Consider the following 20,588-nt stretch of genomic DNA (forward strand, 5'->3'; position numbering starts at 1 on the left):
TACCATACCTCCAACGATGTGCAAGTTAAATGGAAACCCTCTGCCCCAACCATCTGGTCCCAATCAAGTATCGAACTCGGGACTAGTGGGAGAAGAGCAACCTCATGATGTTCGCTGCTCCAACCACCTGAACTATATCACCTCGGTGGTAGATGTCCTACATTTTACTTTCACCAGAATGTGACTATGTTTGATTAGTACATAATAGTTTGATTAACTGAAACATTAACAATAATTTAATCACGACATTGACTGCGAAAATTGAACAGGATATGGTCCCTGGATTGTACGGTTCACACCCTTTAACAAAAAGGAAAAAACACAAAATGAAAATAACGGGAAGGTGCTCTGATTAAAGTTGCATGATTATGAGCTTATGGGTTTCAAATTGAACCAATTATTAGTGGGAAATGAATAATGATGAAGAAGAAGAATTGACTGCTACCTTTGGACCTTGACCATGCTTTTCTTCCCTAAGAAGATCTTGTAAGAACCCCTTTTTCAACAACACTTTTATACATCCCTAAAAAATAAAAATAAAAAGAGATGGCTGAAAATTTTCACTAGTTAAGCATTGCCATGTACCATTATGTCGCGACCAATCGTGATTGGCCAAGTGGAAAACATAATTTCAATGTCTCTACTAGTGAAACTCCATATTTGGAAGAACTCAGGAATGTGCAAAGGTGCGACCTCGAAACTATTTTGTTTGCGATGCGATCGGCCTACTTTGAGATCGAAACTGGTGTAATAGTTTGGGGACGATTGGACAAGTCGCACTTATTTTTTTGATAATTGATCTGTTAACTTTTTCATCTTGTTTATTTAGTGATTCATGTAAGAATTCAAGTTGATCAGACTTCGTTAGCTATGCTCAATTCACATAGTTGCGTACCGATACTAGACGAAGCTGAATTCTTACATGAATTACCAGCTCGACAAGACGGAGAGAATGAGCAGTCTAGATTAGTTAATGGGGCTCAAAGTGAAGCCTACACTTATGGGCTCACATCCTTTCCTGACTAGTCACTCCCCTTTTTATTTTTTCCCCTTTCTATGGCTAATTGGTAGTATACTAAAAATGAATTGGAAACCAATGGTAGCGAACCGGTTGATAATGTTGAATTAATGCATTCTCATCAGTTTTGTTTCTTTTGTTGTTGGGACCAAGCAGAAGCAGAGCATTCTTCTTCTTTGCTTAAAGAGAGGTTTTTTTAGCCTTAGCCCAAAAGGAATAAAGGCAAGGAGGAGCAGGCTGAACAATAACAGCGGTTAAAGGTAAAGCAAAAAAACACATTGCCCGCAACGTCAAAACAAAGCAAAATGGATAACAAGCAATGCTCATGCATGCTGGCTAAGCTGCTGAGCTGACAAAACCGACCAAAGGACCAGCAGGTTTTACCCACTTCTGTTCTGCAACCAAATTCAAACACCCTGCGCTACACTGCAGAAGCACCCCCTACCGCTCGTATTCATAGTCTGACGTGCGGCTAAATATGGCTCCCTCCGTACCCTTCAAGTACATGAATCAATAGTGGAGTATTTGGAAATGAATCATTCAGGGTGTTTCCGATAGCAAATAAGTTGTGAGAAAAAATTCGTTACAACCAAGTTGTTAGGTGTTTTTCGTAGTGAATAAATTGTTAAGAAATGTCAAATTGTTTCTGGTAGTAAATAAGTTATATATGGGTTTGTGAGCGAAAAAATTATTGAGAAATAAATTGTTGATAAGTTGTTAGCTAGTGTGAACAAGATGCTTAAATATCAAAACTTGTTGATTAAAATGGCCTACGTTTTTTCACCAAATCACCACTTGAAACATGGCCTCGGTCCAACTTATATTTTTTGTGGGTTTTTTTTGTTTGTCCACGTTAATAAATGGCCTACGTTTTTTCACCAAATCACCACTTGAAGTTACATCGGTTTATTACTAATCGACTATTGGACATAGAAATAAAGCTACATGGCACATTTGAGTTTAAACTTTTGAATTGCTTGGATAGGCGAAGGATCTTTGTGAACCACTAGTGCAGGTCGTTATAAGCAGTATATACATCTTCCATATCATTTTGTTTGTTTACTTTTTGACTTTTCTATGTCCCAAAATGTTTGTTCATTTCGAGAAGACCTGGAAAAAAGTTCTACAAAAGTACCATTTTACCCTTCTTCCTTGATTTGTAGTGACAACTACAATTTGAATTGAAGGGTACAATATTTGTGAAAAGTTAAACTTCTTAGAGTCCGTTCCAGAACATCTTCTTAAAAAATAAGTACTTATTTCACATTTTCAAACTCAAAAATAATGTAAATGAAAAATAATTTTTCAAATTTTTTTGCACCGTATTAAAGATCTCAATGAGATCTTTCAAACAAGATCCATAATGCATATTTTTATATTACAATAAGCCCATCATTTTTGAGCTTGAAATTGCCTTCTTAAAAAATAAGTACTTATTTCTCATTCCGGAACGGGGCCTTAGAGTGTAATGATTATCTTTCCTAAATAAGTTGATTTTTTTAAATTAGACAAATGTAAATTGGAACAGAGGAAGTACCTAACAAATATAGATAAATTTTTTAGAGGTGTGAATTGTGATTTTGGACATCTTTCGTGGGTTGAGACTCGAGGAGTAGTATACATACCTAGAAAATACAGACAATTTGTTTAGAGGTGTGAATAGTGATTTTGGATATCTTTTGTGGGATGACGAGGAGTAGTATATAAACCTAAAAAATACTCCATCGTTTCAAAATGAGAGTCCATTTTTATTTATTTTTGATTATTTTTATCTTGTTTATATCTTTCAATTTATAATTTTAAAATTTTGTCTAATAAAACTAATTGAGATCTATCAAACAAAATCCATATTGAATATTTTTAGCATGATAGATTGAAAGATATAAACAATTTTTTGAAGTGTCCGAAAGAATAACATGGACTCTCATTTAGGAACAAAGGAAGTATAGACAATTTGTAATCTTTGTGTTCGAGATCAGTTTAATCTTCGTAATCTTTTTCAAATATTAATAAAATCTTTTTTGCGTAACAAAAAATATATAGATAATTTTTTTAGGCTGTTGATTTTGCCACTCCATTTTTTTGTTGACGCCACTGCCCTGCAAGTGTATTTTTTGCACTAAAAATACACTTACAGGGGAGTGGTATTAACAAAAAATGAAGTGGCAAAATCTTTTTTTTTTTTTTTTAGAGATGTGAATAGTAATTTTAGACATGTTTTGGAGGAGGAGTAGGATAGTACTACGTACTGGTTGTGAATATATAGGTCTGACCAGTTACAGATTTTAGAAAGACAAAACAGAAACTTGAATCGAGGTTTAGGTGGTGCTGGCCGGTTGTTTAGATTCTGTTGTTGTAGTGTTTGTGACTAGACATGCTTTGGATTGCAATCTTTCGACATATTCCAATCAGGATTTGCATTTGTACTACTTTGATTCTTTCTTTTACAGTCCTAGCTCCCTCCCTTGTGGAGACAGAGTCAATCAACTGTACGTACGTGCATGCAATTTGATAGGACCTCACCTCACCATCTGCCCATCTCTAATTCCTCTTGATGATTCCCAATCAATTTTTTTTTCTTATTCCATCATTCTATACTTGTTGCACTCCCTTGGTAGTCTGTGTGCTAGAGATGAATCTACGCATGGTATGAGGGCCATGTAGGGGTGTCAAACGGACCATGCCGGCACGGCACGGCACGGCACAACGCTGGCACGACACAGTTAAATGTGGCACGACACGGGTATAGTCGTGCCCTGGCACGGCACGGTACGGTACGACACGGTCTTAGTGAGCACGTGGGCGGGCACGGAGCACGGTTTTCGCCGCGCACGGCACGGTTTTAGTGGGCACGTGGACTGGCACGGAGCACGGAAGTGGGCAGACACGGCACGGAAGTTGGCCTGGCACGGCACGACACGGTTTTGCCGGGCACGTGCACAGTCACGACACGGTAGTGGAACGGGCACTGCACGACACGGTTTTAGGCCTAGTCGGGTACTGCACGGCACGGCACGACCTGGTTCTAGCTGGGCATGAGCACGGGTTTGGGTTTGACGAGCATAGGAACGGCACGGGTTGACGGGTACGAAAGGGCACGACACAAGGCACGGGAAAAAAATTATTAAATAATTTGACATGAAAGGGGTACTCTCTCCTGTCTACCGTGAGAATGGCACGGCACGATATGGCACGACACGATTGAAAATGGCACGGCACGGCACGACACGATTTAAGAAAACGGGCATGGCACGACACGAAGCACGATTGGCACAGAAGTTAAATGGCACGGCACGGCACGACAAGTGTCACTTTTCTGTCTGTTTTCCTTTTTTCTGTTTTTCTCATTTTTTAAAAATCTTTTCTCAACTTTGTTTTCCATAATTTAAATTTATGCAAATAAAGTTTGAAATTAATAAATTGTCGAATTTCAGAATACAAATACTAGTAGGGGGTCCTCTCTAGGGTGAGCCACATTGGGTAATTGGCTCTTTAAATTTTACTTCTACAATATAGTTATCAAATATTTTACTACATGAAAACAAACAAAAAAACAGACCATTGTAGTGAATTTTGTAAGGCAAAGTTGGAGGAATTCATGGTTCGGAGATTTGAGTAAATGGGCAAGTCATGGCACGACACGATTTAAGTAAACGGGCACGGCACGGTACGAAGCATGATTGGCACAAAAGTTAAATGGCACGACACACACGTTTGCCACGGTCTCTGCGTTGGTCTGGATTTAAAAAAAAAATATTAATATTAATATTAGCTATTTTTTGTTTGTTAAAAACACCTATATATGATATTTTGTTTTGGATATTATTTAGATATTTAAATGCTTTAAGAATGTGTTCATTTTGGATCTCAAAACCCTATCCCTCTCTCTGTGTATGGTCATTCGTAATTTTTTTCTTCAATTATTAATCTCATCTATTTTTCTATTTTTTTTCACTCATTACTAGAAAAACCTCCCTCAAAACGTAAACCAAAACAAACTAAGTATTTGAATTCCCGAACCTTGAAACTTTAAAATCTTGTTATTCATAGTTCGGTCCCCGCATTCACGAAATCCTGGTTCCGTCCCTGATCTGTGCCACTTTCAATTGTTTATATCCTCCCGTATAGACTCTAAAAAATATGCAATATGGATCTTGTTTGATATATTTCAATTAGTTTTATAATTCTAAGTCTTCAAAATTATGAAAATCTCCAAATTGCACCAACAAAAGCGGACGGAGGGAGTAGGAGACAGTACAACTCTTAGAAATCTTAAACAGTCGAAAGATGTTACTCCATCCGTTCCTATTTAAATGTATGTCTACTATAGTTTTGCGTGTCATTTTCAATTATTTATATCTCTCAATGTATATTGCTAAAAATATGCAATATGGATTTTATTTGATAGATCTCAATTATTTCTATAAGACAATGATCTTAAAAACATAAAATATCATATACATCGAGAAATATAAGCCATTAAAAATAACACGCAGAACCGTAGTGAATATTTAAATAGGGACAGAGGGAGTAGTAAGACATCACGGTGTGGAGGTCGGATCCTATCCAGTATGTCCGAACCAGTTTCGTCCATTTCATTCGAGCCTTTCAAAAATGTTTGGACGGTCCAGATTTGTTTGGGAGTGTTTTGGATATTTTGTAATAAAAAAAGAAAATGACGGCTCAGGACGTGTTTTGATAATTAATACCCGCCAAGGACAAGTTAAGAACATTTGTTAATGCTAAAAATGTCATCGGGTATTAATTATCAAAACACGTCATTGGCTGTCATATTTCCTAATAAAAATTTACCAGAACAAATTTGGGCCGTCCAAAACATTCTTGGACGACTTGGATGCAAAAATTGGACAAAACTGGTCTGTGGACAGGACCCTTCTCCCACGGCGTGCGTGTATTTAATAAGAGCATCTCCAAGTGCACTTCAACAGAGTCTTCAAACTTTTTTATTACTCCCTCTGTCCCATATTCTTGGTCCTATTTTCTACTATTTGGGAGCTCTAAAAAAATAGACTATATCTTTTAATTTATAATGTTTTTATATCAAATATGGATCTTATTTGATAGATCTTAAATAATTTTATTGAACAAAGTTTTCAAAATTGTAAAAAATATTATAGATTGTGAGATATAGACAATTGTTTGAGTGGCATAAAAAGTGAAACAGGACCAAGAATATTGGATGGAGGGAGTACCTATCATAATTTAAGGGACCGCTTTGTCAAAAAAGTTTTTTTTTTTTTTTGTCAACATGATAGAAATTTTTTTTGAAAAAAAAGAGCATAGTAGTACATACAATGATTATCGCTCCATAGAAGATTGAATAATCAATAAGAAGGTTTAGCTATCCAAGTATGAATACTAAAACCTCATAAAATTCGAAGTTGTCAAAATGTGTGCAACTATATTTATCGATCTACGAAAAAAATCACAACTTCTATAAACTGATCAACTTTTCAACAAACATCTTCAATGACAACTTTTGCTTCTGGAGGACGAGACCTTTTGTGCTATCCAAAATCTGAACCAAAACGAAGACAACCTCCCCAAATGAATCAAATATTGGGAAGCCAATCCAACCAATCTAATTTGTCATTAGATCATCATCGCCGCCAAAGGACCATCACCATTATCGAAACTCGAAATGACAACTCGATGATGAAGGAGAAATCGAGGGAAAGGAAAAAGAATTAAAAACACAAAGAAACTCTCAGATCTGAGATCGAGAGAAAAGACCCTCACTGGATAGGAGGGAGTTATTAAATGCAAAAAACTTGAGAGGAAGAAAAACACCAATCAAGGGAAAGCCCTCCCCTCCCGCATCGTATTAGGGTTGTAGAACCCTAGGAGGAGGGAGGGGATGGAAGAAAGAAGGCGGGTAAAGTTTTGTCTTAGAGAGAAAAGCTCTAGGTTCAATTTGATTAGTTGACCAATAATAAATAATAAATTTGATGATGTGGAAGTTTGAAGAAGCATTTCTCACTCGTCAAACTTGAAGAGAGAGAGAGAGAGAGAGTTATGGCAAATGGTGTAGCAAGTTTGCTACTTCCCTTAGAGTGGATTTTGATGACATAGCTCTCCAAATATAGATTAATTTTGGTTTTGCTATCTTCCTTGGAGATGCTCTAAGGGGACATAACGTCATCTTTGACCAACTTTATGCAATGAAAAAAAAAATTAGGGGGAAAATCAAGCACTACCAAGGGAGGGAGGGATGAGCTCAGAAGACCTTCCTCTCTAACTTTTAAAAGTTTTCTAGAATTCTAGTGATATTTTTTAATAAAAAAAGATCAAAATTACTCGAGTTTGTCCGCTAAATGGTTTTAAATATATCCAACACTCACTCATTTATAATTTATTTTTGAGAAATTCAGAGACCGTTCTCCTAAGATTGTATGAATATATCGTTGAATATGTAACACTAAGTTCAATTTTTTACCTTTTGAAATGAATATAAATATACATAGAATGTTGTGCATCTACAGTAAAGCAATGTTTTTGTAGGAGTAATTATTTAAGTTAATTGAAAATATTTGCCAAACTTTTTTGATACTATACTTTTATACGTCGCTAGCAATTGATATCACCTTCTATTGCGTGGTTAAATTTTTTTTTGATATTCATCCACCCGACGTTGAAAATTTGAAATCTCATACTATAAATATTCGGGTAATATTTTTTAATTAGCTCTCGTTTGTAGTCTCTGCTTCCGGCTCTCATTTTCTCGTTACTTTTAATAAATTCAAATGTTTTAAGTAGGAGTAATATTTTTATGCTCTCATATATATGCATAACTAGGACTGAAAACAAATCGAGCTTGAGTTAATTTTGTTTCGCCTCAACTCGTTTAGTAATCAAGCCGATCTTGAGTTCGAGTTTGTATGAACTCGACTCGTTTATATGGGCTCATTCAGTAATTGAATCGGGCTCGACTTTTCACATATGTGTGGATCCATCTCATAATTAAATGCGTAGAGCCGACATATACTCCCTCTGTCATAATTTACTTGTCATTTTTGGAAGTTCGTGTCACTTTTCAATTAATTATATCTTATAATTTATAATGTTTTAAGTGATTTCGAAAATATTGAATGATAAAATAAATCGAGATCTATTAAACAAAATTCATATTGGATATAAAATTCATTACCACTTTAAAGATATAACTAATTTTTTAATCCAGTTAGAATAAAACCGAGACAAATAAATTGAAACGGAGAAAGTGTATATAAGAAAGAAATAGTCGGATAGCGGTCGATAGGAGTATACGGGTGTAATACGTATAGACAGAACAGTAAAGGAATGGTAATGGATTGGTCTTGATCAACGAGAACATGTGGGACCTATATGTCTAGATTAGGCATGAAAGGGGTACTCTCTCCTGTCTACCGTGAGGAGGACGCAATATAAGGTGCTTTTCAGGTTATTACTCCTACTACATAAAATGTAGCTGATTAAATCAGATGATTTTGATAGATCAAGAACCATCAAATCAATTCCCACTGCACAACATTTCTCCATCTCTATCTATCATTTCTTTGCATGTGAAAAATAGTAGTATAGAGATAATTTGGCAAAAATTTTGTCAGTATTTTTGTTATATTCACATTTGATTTTTTTTAGATTAATTATTCGTTTTCACAAGTAAAATTTAAAAAAAGGAAAAATTATAGTGAAATTAAAACTTTTTTTTTATAAACTGCTAAAAGTTTGAAAAATACTGTATGGTAGAATTGTTTTTTTTTTTTTTTTTTGTTCTTTTTATCTTTTGTCTGAGTTTTTTTAATTTTGATTCACATTTTCTGTAGTTTGTTGTTTTTTCGTTAAGACAAATAATTAATGTCAAATATTTATTAAAAAATTAAAAATGTTATTGTACACTAATAATATCAGTTATTTTTAAAGACAATTGATATAAACCAAACGGGCACTTTCAGTATCAGGATGCTAATAATGTCAAAATTGTTTTTGATAATGCTAAAATTATAGTGCATAAAAGAGTTGTATTATGTCTATAGTAAATACTTTAAAATTCTCATGGCAATACCTTAAAGTTATAATTGTCAAGATCAACATTTAAGGGCCCGTTTAAGAGCCTAATTATTTTTGCATTGTCCATTTCGAATTGTGAGTTATTATTTTGGATTGTGGTCAGAATAAATTATGATTTATTGAGGTGAGGGATGTGGTGAATGTCGATGAATGTGGTAGAGTGTTAGTAAGATATGTGCAAAATAGATTTTGCAATAAAGTAGTGTTTGAGAAAATAATGCTTAAAATAGATTATAAATGGGTATTATTATTATGAGGATAATGCTCAAAATAGATTATGAATGTGTGAATATAATCCAAAATTAGAATAGAAAAACTCCTCAATGGTTGATTCTCATATTGTGCCTCTAGAATGTAGTTATAATATATTGTGAGAGAATATATTCTCACAACTTGCCTCCCAAGCAGGCCCTAAATAGCTTTTGAAAGTTTTTTATTAGGTAAGATAACTTTTAAATAACCTTTGAATTCTGTTTAATTTGGATTTTAAGAAAAAAATTTGAAATAATAAATGAAGAGAGACAAATAGAGAAATAAAAATAAATATTTGAAGATCAAATTTTATTAGGAACCGTGGGACATGTTCGATTTGTGTCCATATATTCCTCTTTTGTTCCCACACGCAAATACTCCATATATATACTCGTCTATATATATATATAATAGAAACGTGAACCTGGAGCGTAGCATCTGTGATCTCTCTCTCTCTCTCTCTCTCTCTCTCTCTCTCTCTCTCTCTCTCTCTCAATCAAATCGCAAAAGCAGCCCGGAGTCTCGCCGGCATTTCTCCACCGGCGGAGATTCGTTCCCGGGAATCACTCTGTAAAAGAATTTTCTCTCTCTAGCTACACGTGTCTATGTCGCTGAAACATGCTCTCCATGTCTCCCTCTAGATTTTGAGGAAATGCTGATATCTTAGCTTGATTCGCCGAAGCTGAATTCAAGGGATTTCCGAGAGATTTGGCTGCTTTACAGAAAGATTTAGAGCTTCATTCTACTCTGTTTGAAGCTCACAAGGACTGTAAAGTAGGCCACCACATTGATCTCCGTTAAAGGGCGTTACTGATTTTGACTCCTTGTTTTGACACAGAGAGAGAGAGAGAGACAGAGCTTCATTTCAAGGTAAAGTGAGTACAGGAATCCATTCTCCATTGGTAATCAGATATCTCTCTTCTGTAAAGTGACTAGTACGGCAATAAATTTTTCAAAATCTGAATCTTCAAATCCTTTCTCTGTCTCGTGCTTATTTGTTTTCGTTGGAACCTCCTCCGTTTCATTTATACTTGTTTTGATTTCGTGATTCTATTACATTGTTCTTAATCTCCTTCTGTGGGTCTAAAATTAGTTGAACTCTTGGTTTGTTTTCATGCTTATGTAATTATAAACACCGTATTTGTACTGCAATATTCGAAGAAGAAGAAGAACTAAAGTTTTCCGAAGGAAGGATTCAGTGCTTTTTAGAGAGAGAGAGAGAGAGAGAGAGAGAGAGATCAGGACCATTTTTCTTTAAAGTAGAACACAGTACGATTTAATTCAATCAACTGTGGAGTTTTTATCTTCTTTTGTCTCTCTGTCTATTCACCAAACGCTTTTGACGCTAGACAGTTATCACTCCATGCTTAAAGCAGTGTTCTCACTTCATTGCTTCCATTTTGTCATTTGTGACAAAAAAACAATTTTCTACTAACGTTTTACGAGGTTCGAAATTTCACAGTTGCAATCACCTCTTCTAGGGTCAATTATTACGGGATTTTGTGACGGCTTTAATTGGACCTCGATGGTAAACGGTAGAAGAAGTACTGGTCCCCAAAATTGATCGAGGTCCTCGTAATCTCAGCTGGAAACTCGCGTGTTCTAAAAAAACAGGTTTCTAGTTTCTACTCTGTTCCACTCTCTCTCCCTCTTGTTTTGAATGAGAATGATGGCTCGCTTTTGGTTTTCCTTGAACAACAGAAGATCGATGTGATACGCACGAAAGAGGAATTGCGTATGGATTATACTACTACTACTCTTTGCGGCCTGTTCTCCTTTATTCGTTTTTCTGCACATTAAAAAAGCACGCACACACATTACACTCTTTGAGGCCACTTTCGAATTTTTTCACCTTTTAATTATTGGCTCCATTATTTATTCCATTCCATTCCAGTTTCACTGATCCCGAGCTTCTTTCCTTCTTTTTTCCTTTTTCTTTTTCTTTTTCGTATCCTTCATAATCGATCGCCTTCTCAAAAAAAAAAATCAAATGGAAACGGGGATTTCTTTTTCTATATTCGCCCTCTTGTCTGTTCGTTCTATTTCCATTTCCCCGCAACCAATCAGTAATCCCTGACTTTATTTGAAGAGAGTGACCATTTAGGGATAAGTTCTTATACAATCTTAAGAAAGTCAATTTGATCAATCGAACATTGTCGTTATCGACCATCGACCGTTGGTATTTGTGTAAGACAAAATAAAACGTCATTGGTCTAATGTCTATTTTATCCTAAATTCTTGGGGCACCATATTCTAAAATGTCGCTAATTTGTTTGTATTGATTTCCGAAATTGCCATTCAAAATGTTACTGTATTATGCTTTGGAGGGTCTTTTTGGGAATTTGATGCGACATTTTCAACCGAGGGAGCAGTTTGCCCGAAAGAGCAAATTTGTACACTGTTGCTTTATCAATGCATTTATTGCGTCTTCAATGTGTTTGTCTTTTGTTTTTTGTACAGGTAAAATAAAGAAAAACAGAAAAAAGGGGTGAATTTAAAAAAAGGGGGAAATGCTGACGTGTATAACATGTTCGAAGCGAAGGAATGAAGACGATGACGACGACGAGGTGGGGGCGCGTGGAACTCCGTCTTCAAGAGATTCTGTCAAAGGCCTGACGTCCCAGGTCCTAATCCTATACCCTCACCCACTTTATAATTACCCGCGTTTGCAATCACCCACGAGGAGTATTTCAATTTCATGGAAAACTTTCATGTTTTATACCATTTTCGTTTGGTTAATAATCATTGATCCTTCTCGTATAGGATGAATATAAGCTCTAGTCGATAGTCATACAAGAAAAACAGTTAGAAAATCGCATATGCATCGGCCAGTTTTTCCAGTATGTATTGGGTCCGTTTTTTATTCACAAACCCGTTTACGGCCGATACTCAGCCGTTGCGGATAATTTAGGTATTCATAAAATTCATCAAAAATGGTTTTTTATTTTTAATTGAACGACCTCTATTACAGATACCGTTGAACCGTGACCTCATGTGTCATGATTAAAACCTTGGTGTGAACAAATAGCGCGCGTGCGTGTATGTGTGAGAGAGAGCAGTTAAGCATTTTAACTGTAGTCCAAATATATACTTTTGAGGCATAATTTGATGAATGTGAGTTTCAGACTTCCATGCCATTTTGCCCCTGATTACAACTCATATAAACAGAGTAATTCCTCAATAATTTCTAATAGAGAAGCTCTTGCTGGTATCACATGCATTTCGAATAATTCTGCCGGTATTTTGTAAAGAAAAAAAAAACGTTTCCCTTCTTTATGGGTAAGGAGAAAATGGCCTGATGGTGCACTTTAGATATTGTTTCCTTGGGTCGGCAGAGGGGCCAAGATGTCGAGTTCACAGGTTGTAAAGCTTTCCATGCGAAACAAAACTAAACCAATTCCTTGGCTTGATTGACTGACCCAGACATAGTTCACATTCAGATGAACTTTCCCTTTTACCTTTGTCCTCCTATGTTTCCCAATTCCCAGAGAAATTTTTTGTTGTTTTGAACAGAATCAAACCTCGAAAATGATGCTTTGTAAGACAAGAGAGTGTTTTATTGGTCTTTTAGCTGGCCCCTGAAGTTGGATTCTGAAACTCTGATTGGTATTTGTCTTCACCATGGTTTTTGAAGACTCCGCGAAGTATTTAGCTAATATGGAAACTTTTTCGGATAGGAAAACTAGAGATGCGATCTCGAGGGGGAAAAATGTCCGGTGATTTGTGTGAATCTTATTAGAGTAGAAGAGCCATGACAAAAAAATTTGCAGAGAAGTATCTTAACTGACTTGGTTTAGGAAATTTTGGGACGGTTATGTTTGTTCGCAGCTTGAATTTCAGCATGAATTTCTTGTGTGTACTGATTGATGGGCGGATAGGCATCATTTGAACTCTTGATATTCTTCTTTGAATTTTTACAGTGGATTGTTGAGAAAGTTCACATTCTGCTTTTTGCTAGTAAATTTATGCTCTCTTTTTATCGGCAGTAAATTCGTACTTCTGTTGCCTCAATGATATGTATTGTTGGTTTTGCAATTCTGTGAGAATTTTTTTTTCATCGGCAATTGTGTGAGAATTCTGCATTTGAATTTTGAAGCACCGAAGACAACTTTAATTTCTCCAATTCTTTGATGGTCATGCATGCTATCTTTCTTGTAGGTCCCCATATAAAGCATTGGCTGTACTTGGTAGATAGAGAGTAAAGGTTTCATCAATCTATTTTTAGATCTCATGTTGGATTGTGAGTGAAAAGTAAAATTCTGCTGATGTCCATGTAGAGAATTCTTTCTTTTTTTCTTTTGGTTCAACGGTCAAGGGATCCGGGCCAACTTATGCACACCTTAACTAATCTCCTTTCCAACCCGGTCAAAGGCAAGTCATATATCTAGGGAATTCACCATAAATTACTTTCTTGCGGCCTGAGCCAAGTATTGAACATTGGTTAATTGTGTGAGGGAGCAAATCCACCAACCAACCGGAGTAACCCTTGGGCTATCTATATAGAGAATCTGTTGTCATCTAAAAAGTGGAAAAGGAAACAACTTGTTCCTTGGTAGGAAAAGAGCTTTTAATGGACTTGCTCTGATAAAGAGTTCTCTCACAGATGATTAGGACACCACTTGTGAGGCCATAGATGCACATCTCAGGAGTAGTTTTGTCTACCCATGTATAGACAGCCTGTCTTTTTTTATTTGCCAACTTTTTTTTTTTCTTATAAGGATTTTTGACAACATCCAGAAAAGCTGAATATTGCTGCAATACCAAATCCCCTGGACCCCTCCCCCACCTTTCAATGACACTATTGGTCTCTGCACTATTAGCAATTTACCCTAGCTCACCCTAGACTGTTACTTGCTATCAAAGTAGTCCTTGTGTCATTTCCCTTAGTATTTTGAAGACAAACAAAACAGAATGAAGACACGTTTGAAACGTTGAGGGACCATAGTGATATACAAAAAAACTAATAGGACCATGGCATAGTTTAGCCCTTTTCCTTCTTGTGCTATAGTTTTTGTAGAAAGCCTAATATACCCTCAATAATCGGTAACGTGAGTTGTACATGTTGTTGTATCGCTTGAAATACTAAAGGAAAGTGACCGGGGGACTACGTTGAAGAGGAAATGAAGGTGCACGGTACAACTTCAAACATTGCAACCACAGGGGGGAAATAAAGAAAAAAATATTCATAAAACTTTGGGTCCAACTGTAGCACACATTAGAAAACCTAACCTCTTTCCTTCTAAAGACACAATCATAGGAGTGAAGGGATTTGATCACTTCTTTGTAAAAACTATGGAACTCCATTCCATTACTGACTATGTGCTTCACATATGGTAGTATCATAGCGGGAATCCTGGGAAAAAAGAGAAGCAGCATATTGAGGAAAGATATCTTATAGTGTCCTTGCTGTGACCCACAATTGATTTCTTGTCTGATCCATTCTATGCAAAAGTATTCAAAACTCACAAAAGAAAAGGGCAAAATGCTATCCTATGAGTACCCAGTGAAGTGCATTTATGATTGGCCATAATGTGGCTCAAATTTTAGCAGAAAGGTTAATAGATGTTTCAAACTTTAGACCATTACTTTTGACTATGTTTTCTCTTAGTCCAGCTGCATTTAATTTGTTGAATGAAATAGGACAGTAAGGGGGTGTTCAGATTTTGGATTTTAGACAACAGATTCTTGGATTATAATTAGAATATGTGATAATTAGAATATGTGAAAGTGTTTGGATGATATGTGAAGAATATATTTTGCAGAGATGTCGCTTTTGGATGTTTAATCTAAAAAATAGGTTTTGATTTGTATTTTAACAATTTGTAAGAGTGTTTGGATGTATTTCTACGGAAAGGAGTGGTAACTCAGTATAGAGTGGATGATTCTAACTGTACTCGTACTCTTTAATAAATAAAAAATTCAAATGAAAATCCAAAAAGCTCCTCTGGATGTGATTTTTGAATTCTTCATTCTAATTTTTGTAAAATGCATTTGGGTCTCATTTAAAATTGATTGTGAAATTTTTTTCACCAAAGAGTCTATCCCAAAAAATGCAAAATTCGGTCGCCCACATACCCCCGCAGTGTCCAAAACTGATACCGTAGTGTCATACTTGTAGATTATTACTTGTACATTAGTGAAGGTCCCATTAGTGTTGGCTGGTTGCATAGTATGGAATTCCATGTTCATCAGATGTTTTTGAACTCTCAACCAAGAATAGCAAAATCAAGCTACTAAACTGCCATTGGTGCAACGGCTCTGGCACTCTGCCAAAATTTTCTCATATTGGGTGCGCACAAGAATGCACCATAACGTTGGTGCTAGGAATAGGAAATGTGATTATATGTGGCATTGCTCGCATTTGCAATTCTAATGGGTATCTATTAAGTATTGTCAGGTGAGAATTAAAATTGTTTTCAGAACTCTAATGTACTCTAGAACCTTAAATATCCGAAAAGATTCCTTGCCTCTAGAGCAAGATAGCAGGTTTTCTAGATTAAAGACTGCCGTTAATTCAGAAATGAGTGAAAGAAAGATATCGTTAATCTCTTCATTGCACTTGCCATCAACAAATTTCTATTCAACGTAATAGTATGCCACATCACTAAAACTGGCCTGCAATGCTATTGAAACAATGCCCTTGAAGTTGTAATCAACTTTCAAAGAAACTGTCACGTATCCTTTGCTGTCATAAAGTCCGTTTACCATCGTGCATGGAAATTGGAAACCTATTTCCCCATATGAAGATTTGACTGTTTGAGCTCGAGCATATTACGATAGGTTATGAGGTTAGTTTCAATGAAGAAATGCTGAACAATGAGAAGAACTGTATTATTACGTTTACCTAACCAATGATTCCAACAATATGCAGATAAAGGACATGGCACTGAAAATGTCGGGTTCCTGTAAAGGCTCTAGTAGCTACAAGAGAGGACAACGGCCCTTCCCAGAGTTCGACACCATCTCAGAAGGGGTCCCCTACCCCTCCTACATGCAACCAGGAAGCTCGAGCTCAACACCCGCGTGGGATTTTACTAGAACCGGTCACCGCCCGAGTGGATCAGATTCAAGGTTCACTAGGGCTTTTGGTGGTGACCGGACCCCTGGAGGTGGTGAAGTGGTGCTAGATGATGAGGATGAACCCAAAGAATGGATGGCACAGGTGGAGCCTGGGGTTCAAATTACTTTTGTGTCTCTTCCTAATGGTGGGAATGATCTCAAACGAATCCGATTCAGGTACACAAGTGTTCTGTACAAATTCTTGCTCATGCACTATGTTCTCTTATAAAATTGGAAATCCAGGAAAAATGGCTCTGAATCTATTTTGCATAATCAGGAACAGAGAGCCTAAAAAGTAGACCAATGAGTTGAAGAATTTACCCTTGATTAAATAGACGGATTTTAAACACTATTAAACGCTTGGCAAGGGTGTGGAATACGTGTTCAACACGGATTAAACGCTTGAATCCCCTGTCTTTCATAATTGGTGAAGGAAAAAAAAAAAGGTCACATCAGCAAGAAAAAATACATTTCTAACCTGTCATATGGATGACAAATAGAAACTCGATACATTTTCTTAGTGTTGTTTATTTTGGTAAATTTCTAAATAGTTAAACATGTTACCAAAGAATATTATCCACCGTAAAATACAATGAAGCGTTTAGGACACTGGACATATTCCCATACCCTACCCAGAACTTTGACACATATCGTTATGTGTTGAGGTTTAAGTTTAGAAAGGTTCGACACGTAACCATGAGCACAAGCCCGATACTTGTACCCTGGTCCATATAACATAGAAATTGACATTTATTGCCTTATTGGATTGCACGATGTATTGCTGGGCTTCCTTTTTTGTTGACCCTCGACTGGTGCTTCCTTTTTTGTATATTTTAATGCACGGGGGTGTTTAAAGAGTCCACGTTGAAAGATTTATGATCATCAGAAAGTTTTTACGTAGATCACATTTTTCAGAGTCAACCAATGCATGAACTAGACTTTTCCACATGCAACAAGGTAGGTGTGTGGGGAAGCTCATCTCCTCACAAGAAAACGTTCAGATTTTGGAATTTAACAAACAGACTATATGAAGTTTTTGGAATACCAAATTGCTCGATTGTTGATTTTTCTGCTGAATTTATTTTATCATACAAGATTTGATACTGATTTCTTGGAACATTCCAAATGTGAAGCCGAGAAATGTTTGACAAATGGCAAGCTCAACGGTGGTGGGGCGAGAACTATGATCGAATCATGGAGCTCTACAATGTTCAGAAATTCAATCAACAAGCTCTTGACACTCCCTCTAGGTCTGAGTGTGAGGTGAACCACTTATCTACTTCCCCACTTTCATTTCACTGGTTTCTGCTTTGCTAGATTTTGTTTTGTTTGAACGGCAACTTGTCCGGAATCACAAAATCGTTCCCATATAAACTAAAATACACGTGTTTTGGTATGAAAATCCCTCACCCATGAGAAAGGAAATTAGTCTTTCCTGATTAATTATAACCACGATGACAAAATCCACATTTGCACATTTTCCAGTATCTCCAACTGAATATGAAGGTAAGGTTTACTTTCTCTTGTCCTGGTCTGATATTCATATAGTCATATTAGCGAGCCCTTTACCAACTTAAGAGGTACATATCTAGCATATCCCATTCACCTTTAAACATCCTTCATTGGGAGGACAAACACTATGATAGGCCTTTCTCTTTATTCAGACTAAAAGAAGTTCTACCACATTTTATTACCCCTTCTCTAATTTGGTCGCTACCTGACCCAACTCACCTCTGATCATCCTTGCATCAACAGGATAGTTATTGTGATTAACATTGTAGTAGGTTGGGGTTTGGAGATATTAGACATCTTAGATATACATGGCCCATTTCCTATAACTCAAGTTTTTGAGAAAATTTGTTTTCTAACATGGTATCAAAGCTTTGGCTTGTAGAAGGTCTTGGCTTAAAGCCTATCCGTCTGCATTTGGTCCCCATTGGCATTGTATTTCTCTTCTTTATGGTTGATACAGTTCTTCATTCCCTGCTTGTTTCAGTGTTTTCATCTCTGCATCTAAGACAGGATTGCACATGATAAGGGTGATGGCCTAATAGATAACTTGATATACTTTGTCTGACCTACATGTTATCAAATTAACATTTCACAATATTAGTAGATTTAACAGGAGAGAGTCACTTAGTAATTAGTCCTTTATAAAGTTATCCATCCTTTACAGCTTACTTCGATACGTCACTACACAAGCTGACTTGTTATCTTTGATTCAATTCTTACTACTGTTTGCCTCCCTACCTTTACATAACCACTTACAACTCAAGTTCAAAACTTTCAACAATAGGTAAATCACCAAATGAACTGATATGAAATTACCGTAGCTAATAGAATTGAACTCTCAACAATGCAGAGAGATTCTTCTTACTCGAAACTTGGATCGGCTAGAGAAAGCCCGATGGCTCCATCACTAAACAAAGAATGGACTCCAAGAAACTACTATAAACCTTCTGGGAGTAAGGGGTATCTCCCACCGGAGCATTTAGATCAAGGAGGCAGCCACCACTACTATGCTGCCGGGTCAAGTACTGCGTATGGCACCGGAGCCCCTAAGGGTGAGACATCATCAATGGACGCTTCAAGAACAACCACCTCATCTAGAGATGAGGCTTCAGTTTCGATTAGCAATGCCAGCGACATTGATTCGGAATGGATTGAAGAAGATGAGCCTGGGGTGTACATTACCATTAGACAATTAGCTGATGGCACCAGAGAGCTACGGCGTGTAAGATTCAGGTATGGATAGTTTACCTGATCTCTCGTTTTATTCTCTTTTGTGCAGTTTTTGTGGAACTAGAACCTTGATTCCAATGTGTTCTCTTTTTTTTCAAATTTAACCTCTTTGAGATTGTTTTCGCCGCCTCCATCTTCATTTTTTTCCATTTCCCTTGTTATTTCAAAATTCAAACAGTTGTGCAATAACAATTTGACAATTCACCTTTAGACTTTTGATGTTTTCTTAAAATTGGGTTGTTTTAAAAACTTTGAAAGTCAGTTTACCAAGCAGATTTCTCGACATACTGGTGTATTACAAAGCAGTTTTGGCAAGCCATGAAATTCGTCTTTGTAACTCAATTATCGTTGGTAAACTTTTGTCATTGTTCAAACAATTAGTTGTATGTATTTACACTTCCCCTTTCCCCCCCCCCCCCCCCCCCCCCCCCCCCCCCCCCTCATACTTAACTATGTCTTGTAATGACGCCTTTCAAGGTATGTTCCTTACTACCGCTTTGCCCAGAGGGATTTCCTTTTATAAGGACCTTAAAATTGATGTTTCCATCTACATTGCTGATTGATATTTCCATTTTTCACAGCCGCGAAAGGTTTGGAGAAGTACACGCGAAGGTCTGGTGGGAACAGAATAGGGATAGGATACAAGCTCAATATCTTTGAGTTATTTGTTTTTTCTCACAGGCCAAAGATGTCCTCACATTTACTCTTGATATGGTATCATCAAATTCGTTTCGGCATATGACGTTACAATTCTATCCACTAATACTGACACCACAGATCAGATTCTCCTTTTAACATTTCAATATTGAAATGGCACCATGTTTTGATTTTTCGCAAGGAATCAGTGCACAGAGTGGCCATAATCTAGCAAGTAGATAGACAGTAACTCAAATGAATGCCATTTGAGGCACAGCTATTGTTTAGTTTCTGGAGGCTCTTATTTCTCAGAGATATGTGTTTTGTGATCATCACAGTTCACACCAACAGTTTGTAAGTTTCTCTGACATTATTTACCGAAGAAAAGTTTCTCCGAATTTACAGGTCTGAGTTCGTTACTTCGAGTATGTACTAGTTTTAGATCTGGATTTCGAAATTGTTTTCTTTTTCAGTTAAAAGAAAATTTCACACCGCGAATTTTACAGCAATTAGTTTCAGTACAAGTTATTGTTCATGTATATCAATAACAGTACTCAATCCGTTATCACCCAGTCGCTCTATCCTTAATATTGTTCATGTGTTGTGGCGTCAATTGAACCACAGTTGAGAGAGAGAGAGAGAGAGAGAGAGAGAACCACAATCCAATTTATAACACACACTCTCTCTCTCTCTGTGGCTCCAAAATGATAAGAGCAAAAAATTATTTTTGTTAGTTCCAAAACTTTAGTGCATAAAAACCTTATACCTTGCACATAGTTTAAGCATTAACAAAAAAAAAATTTGGCATTAG

The 20,588-nt window shown here is 36.5% G+C and overlaps 1 protein-coding gene across 2 annotated transcripts; it reads left to right on the forward strand.

The window, feature by feature from the left end:
• The first annotated feature begins 9,763 nt into the window (after positions 1–9,763).
• LOC131334103 (protein Brevis radix-like 1) lies at positions 9,764–20,179 on the forward strand. 2 transcript variants are annotated; one of them, XM_058368980.1, is made up of 6 exons: positions 9,764–10,215; positions 11,801–11,964; positions 16,212–16,576; positions 17,533–17,662; positions 18,762–19,144; positions 19,723–20,179. In XM_058368980.1, the coding sequence occupies exons 2-6, from the start codon at positions 11,851–11,853 to the stop codon at positions 19,799–19,801; spliced, it is 1,071 nt and encodes a 356-aa protein (XP_058224963.1). In that variant the 5' UTR covers positions 9,764–10,215; positions 11,801–11,850; the 3' UTR covers positions 19,802–20,179. The 2 variants fall into 2 exon arrangements, with proteins under 2 accessions (XP_058224963.1, XP_058224962.1); XM_058368979.1 differs by having other exon boundaries at positions 9,770–10,210.
• Positions 20,180–20,588: the final 409 nt, after the last annotated feature.

This window comes from Rhododendron vialii, chromosome 7a (genome assembly GCF_030253575.1).
Source record: "Rhododendron vialii isolate Sample 1 chromosome 7a, ASM3025357v1".
In the NCBI taxonomy this organism is placed as follows: Eukaryota; Viridiplantae; Streptophyta; class Magnoliopsida; order Ericales; family Ericaceae; genus Rhododendron; species Rhododendron vialii.

Bases quoted from the DNA above. Each gene is read 5' to 3' on its own strand.
- LOC131334103 (XM_058368980.1), top strand. From the start codon at position 11,851: ATGCTGACGTGTATAACATGTTCGAAGCGAAGGAATGAAGACGATGAC. The intron at 11,965-16,211 runs GTCCTAATCCTA...AACAATATGCAG, and splicing joins TCAAAGGCCTGACGTCCCAG to ATAAAGGACATGGCACTGAA. The intron at 19,145-19,722 runs GTATGGATAGTT...CATTTTTCACAG, and splicing joins CTACGGCGTGTAAGATTCAG to CCGCGAAAGGTTTGGAGAAG.